Source organism: Sapajus apella, unplaced genomic scaffold (genome assembly GCF_009761245.1).
Source record: "Sapajus apella isolate SASKATOON/1434 unplaced genomic scaffold, GSC_monkey_1.0 scaffold62, whole genome shotgun sequence".
Taxonomy (NCBI): domain Eukaryota; kingdom Metazoa; phylum Chordata; class Mammalia; order Primates; family Cebidae; genus Sapajus; species Sapajus apella.
Genome location: NW_022437002.1, coordinates 15,325,755 through 15,330,609, shown reverse-complemented (window position 1 = coordinate 15,330,609; position 4,855 = coordinate 15,325,755). Strand labels below are relative to the sequence as shown.

Genomic DNA, 4,855 nt, shown 5'->3' with positions numbered 1-4,855 from the left:
GGGGTCACAGGATCCTGAGATCCAGGTGAAGGCTGAGCCCCCATCCAGATCCACCCCTCACTCCCTACACACTTACACATTTGACAGGCAAGTTTGGAGTGTTCTTGGACTTTCTAGCTTTGCCTGGGACGAATGCTGTCCCCACCCGCCCTGGTTCCAGCCCACCACCCTTACAGGCCTGCAAAGCTCCCTCCTCAACTCTGGACTTTGTACCAGCCACCGGAAGTTCACTTGTTTATCAGCCTGAGCACCTGCCTGCTGAGGTGTCTGCCCCTCTAGGGCCCGCTGGACCCTTCTCTGGGTCCCAGCTGTACAAACCCCCAGTGTTACGGGGGGAGAGTGAGGCGTATACCCATAAAGTTCTTGGCAAAAGCTTGGGGAGATGTAAAATGAACCCTCCCCACTGGAGGCGCTGCCTGTAGCCCGCCCTCTGCCCGACCTGCAGCCGCAGCCCCGCCCTCGCTGCTTCTGCAGGTGAGTCGTTTGCCCTTGGCCCGCCCACCTGTCCAGGTTCTGCCGGCCCCAGCCGGAAGCTTATTCCGTGGACTGTGCACAGTTCTTGAAGGTGGGAACCGAGGAGAAGGCCCGGGGGGCTGGGGAGGGGGTACCCAGGCCCTGCACAGATCCCCAGGGGCTCCTGGCAGCAGGAAAGAAGCTACACAACAGAGTGGGGGTAGGTGTCTGTGCATATCAGAGGGTGTGTTTACTGGTGGAGGAAAGTGTGACCTTGGGGGAGGGGTTGTGTGTGTGTGTGTGTGTGATGGGCAGGTCAGTGTGGGCTGTGAGTTCAGAGGCCTGTTGTACAGTGTCTATGTGCCCTTGGAAAGTTAGTGTGTGCGCGTCTTCTTGGGAATTCACAGGGACAGGATAGGGAGGAAAGGAATAGGAGTACAACCTTAGAAACGTCAGATTGAATTCAGTTAATCCCAGTATAGCACGTTCTCACGTTTTTCAGACCAAGTGCTAGGATGAGGTCCACCGCAGGCTGAGGAATGAATGAGCAGCTGACCTCTCCTTCCCAGGACATCTCTTCCGCTCCCCTCATCGATTTCACAAGCACTGCACTGAGCGGCTGAGTTGCCCAGCTCCCTGCAGCACCAGCCCGGGTACAGATCCCTCAGCCAGCCCTTGCCCCTCAACCCCCAGGGAGCTGCCCACCTAGCAATGACTGGTTCTGACTGGTGGTTGACTGGGCAGGATGGTGACAGGTCACCCAGGGTAGATTCAGGGACAACCTCACAGGCACGTATGGTCTGATTTGGCCTTGACAAACGGGCCCCCAAAGCTGAGGAGGGCGTGGCCAGGGAGCAGGAGGGTGGGTGAATGGGAGGGGGGCCTGTGTGTATCTGTCTGAAGTGCTGGGGAGGGAACTGGGGAGAAGAGGAGGAAGAAGAGTTTGGCTTGAGGGCTGCGTGCTGGATGGCAAGGCACCGTGGGGCACAGGAAGCTTTTGAAGGGATTTTAAGCAGGCTAGTGATGGGGTCAGATTTGGGTTGTAGGCCCATCACCCTGGGGAAGAGACCAGAGGTGGGGAGACCAGTTAGGAGATTATGGCCAGGGTACAAGAGGAAGATGGCTTGGACTCAGCTGTGGCAGTGGGGTGGAGAGGAGGTTACTGTCATTCCAGAAATGCTTAGAGGAAGAGCTGATGGGGCTTGATGCCAGGTTGGGCGTGAGGAGGTAGGGGGGCATTTTGAAGGCACTTGTATCAAAGAATATACCAGGGTACTCCCCTCAACTTCTCTCCTAAGTATTTCCCTAGCCTGGCTACTCTGCCTCCAAGGCCTCCCTGGTTCAGGGGCTCCACCTGCAGACACTCTCCAGCCCTAGTCTCCAGCCCTAGCGTTCCTCCTCCAGGTACTTCTCTAACTTTCATGCTCCTCCTCTAGATACTCCCCAGATTCAGGTGCTCCTCCTCCAGGTTTTCCAAGCCTAGATGACCTTCCTCCAGCTAAACCCTTAATTCAGGTGTTCCTCCTCGAGGTGCCCCAGCCCTGGGCGATAATTTCCTGATTCAGGTGATCCTCATTTGGATACTCCCTGGTTTAAGCCTCCCTCTGGGGGCAGAGTATGGGCCTCCTGTGAGTAGAGGTTAATGGACAGGGGTTTGCTTGAAGGGCTGAAGGTAGAGGTGGGCAGCAGTGGCTTTCAACTTAGAGGGAGAGGGCCAGGGCTGCTCTGGCTGTGTCCAGGGCCCTTGTCCTTGGTAGGGACTTGCATCATCCTCCCCATGTGTGGTCTCCGCTTTGGCTGGGTAGCTCCAAGCAACTACTGTTTTCTGACCTTTGGGAGCCAGGACCCACCTCTGCCCCGTCTCTCCTCCTCAGCTTACCAAGCTGTGCAACAGACTGGGCTCTGGGTTCAAACCTGGACGCTCTGGTTGAGTCAGTTCACCTTTCTTAGCTTCAGAGCCCTCATCTACAAAGTGGGGATAATGTATATACCCATCTTACTGGGTGTCGTGAGCGTGATGCCTGGTGCCCGAATTGTAAGGAATGCTCAGTAAGTTCTACAATTAATTTTTTTTAGCAGCTTCTAGAGCCAAACCCTGTGATGGTCCCTTATAAATAGCCAGTTTCTGTAGGCTCAGCTTGTTTCTCTTCCGTGGACAGCTGTTGTGGTCAGGTGTCCAGGCCTCGGAGTTTGTGCAGTGCCACCATGGCTGTATGACCTGGAAGGTGCACCCTGTGACTGTCCCTGACACCCAGACCTATGTTATTTTCCAGGACTTGTGCCCTGGGGTTTCCTGGCTTCTCGGGGCCTCCTCAGACCCAGGGCTTTTTCTGGCGGAGGCTGAGACTCACTGGTGTCATCAGGCCCCTCCATGAATGAGACAAACAAAAGTGAGTGACAGTGGGAGGATAATGGGAGTGGGGGGGTTCCCCTTAGCTGCTGGGGTTGGGGGAAGGACCCTACCTGCACTCCTCTTGGTTTCTCCAGGGAGCCCCCTCTGGGGCCCACCTATAATGCTGTCCCTTTCTCTGCAGCACGTGTGGGGCCCTCGGAGCTCCCCACAGCATCCGCTGTGGCCCCTGGCCCAGGCACTGGGGCTCTAGCATGGCCTGTGCTGGTAGGGGTTGTGCTGGGGGCTGTGGTCCTCTCTCTCCTCATTGCACTTGCTGCCAAATGCCACCTCTGCCGCCGATACCATGCCAGCTACCGGCACCGCCCACTGCCCGAGACAGGAAGGAGGGTCTGCCCACAGGTGGCCGAAGATGAGGATGATGATGGCTTCATCGAGGACAATTACATTCAGCCTGGGACTGGAGAGCTGGGGACAGAAAGTAGTAGGGACCCCTTCTCCCTCTGAGTTCTGGTGTTTGGCCACTCCCTGCTACCTCCATGCCCAACAGCTTAAGGACTGGTTATGACATCGGAGTCTTGAACCTCAGGGACAGAGGTGGCTGGGGCTTAAAGGTTGGCCAGGGATGGAGCAATCCCCACTTCCCTGACACTAGCCACCAAAGTGACAATGAACCCTCTCTTGCTCAATGACTCTCAATGGCTCCCTGCTGTTCTCAGGACAAAGCCAAACAAAGGCTTGAGTGTGGACTTAAGGCCCTCTGTGATCAGGCCAGAGGGCCTCTTGGTTTCTTTTCTTGCCTTCCCCTACTTTACTCGTAGAATAGATGTTATTCTCCCTCCTATCACTGCCCATGCAGTTTCCCCAGCCACCTTTGCTTACATTGGCCCACCTGCCTACACTACTCTTTTAAATCCTCTCTGACTGTGATGAAAACCCTGGTCAGTAGGCCCTGTGTGACCTGCCTACCTGCCAGCATTACAAATGTGCCAGATGGTAACATTTGAGCAGGTGAAAACCAGTGCTAAGCTGCTGCTACTTTTTTTTTTTTTTTTTTTTTGAGACAGAGTTTTACTCTGTCACCCAGGCTGGAGTGCAACGGCATGTCTTGGCTCACTGCAACCTCTGCCTACCGGGTTGAAGCAATTCTCCCTGTCTCAGCCTTTCGAGTAGCTGGGATTACAGGTGCACGCCACCACGCCCAGCTGATTTTTGTATTTTTAGTAGAGAAAGCGTTTCACCATGTCGGCCAGGCTGGTCTCGAACTCCTGACCTCAGGTGATCTGCCCACCTTGTCTTCCCAAAGTGCTGGGATTACAGGCATGAGCCACTGTGCCAGGCCAGCATCTTAATGAAATATTTTCCTATCAATAAAGTGGGTAATCTGGTTATAATGTTTTTCACAGGAATTAATCTATTTTCATTTTGAATAAAAATAAAAAGTTGTCACTCATTTCTATTTTTCCTGAGCTGGGCTTTATCACTCAGAGCTAGAAGACACTGCTCCCATGTTACCCCTTCCAGGACACTTTCCATGAGCCTTTTCCTCTAATAACACCTTGTGGGTTTCTCTAGTATTGTCCTGCCTACATTTTATTTTCATCTTTTTGTTTATTTGTTTTGAGATGGAGTCTTGCTCTTGTCGCCCAGGCCAGAGTGCAATGGCGCAATCTTAGCTCATTGCAACCTCCGCCTCCCAGGTTCAAGTGATTCTCCCACCTTAGCCTCCTGAGTAGCTGGGATTACAGGTGTCCACCACCATGCCCAGCTAATTTTTGTATTTTTAGTAGAGATGAGGGTTCGCCATGTCAGCCAGGCTGGTCTTGAACTCCTGACCTCAGGTGATCCACCCACCTTGGCCTTCCAAAGTGCTGGGTTTACAGGCGTGAGCCACCTCACCTATTTTTTTTTCTTTTTTTGACACAAGTTCATCCAGGCTGCAGTATGGTGGGGCAATCACAGCTCACTGCAACATCAACCTCCTGTACTTAAGTAATTCTCCCATCTCAGCCTCCCAAGTAGCTGGAATACATACATGTGCCACTGCACATG

General features: G+C 53.7%; 1 protein-coding gene across 4 annotated transcripts; it reads left to right on the top strand.

Moving 5' to 3' along the window:
* Nucleotides 1-233: 233 nt before the first annotated feature.
* CUNH1orf210 (chromosome unknown C1orf210 homolog) lies at nt 234-3,825 on the top strand. 4 transcript variants are annotated; one of them, XM_032247216.1, is made up of 3 exons: nt 234-474; nt 2,727-2,843; nt 2,988-3,825. In XM_032247216.1, exons 2-3 carry the CDS (start codon nt 2,825-2,827, stop codon nt 3,308-3,310), a joined length of 342 nt encoding a protein of 113 aa, XP_032103107.1. In that variant the 5' UTR covers nt 234-474; nt 2,727-2,824; the 3' UTR covers nt 3,311-3,825. The 4 variants fall into 4 exon arrangements, with proteins under 4 accessions (XP_032103107.1, XP_032103105.1, XP_032103104.1 ...); XM_032247214.1 differs by lacking the exon at nt 234-474 and adding an exon at nt 501-565; XM_032247213.1 differs by lacking the exon at nt 234-474 and adding an exon at nt 508-673.
* Nucleotides 3,826-4,855: the final 1,030 nt, after the last annotated feature.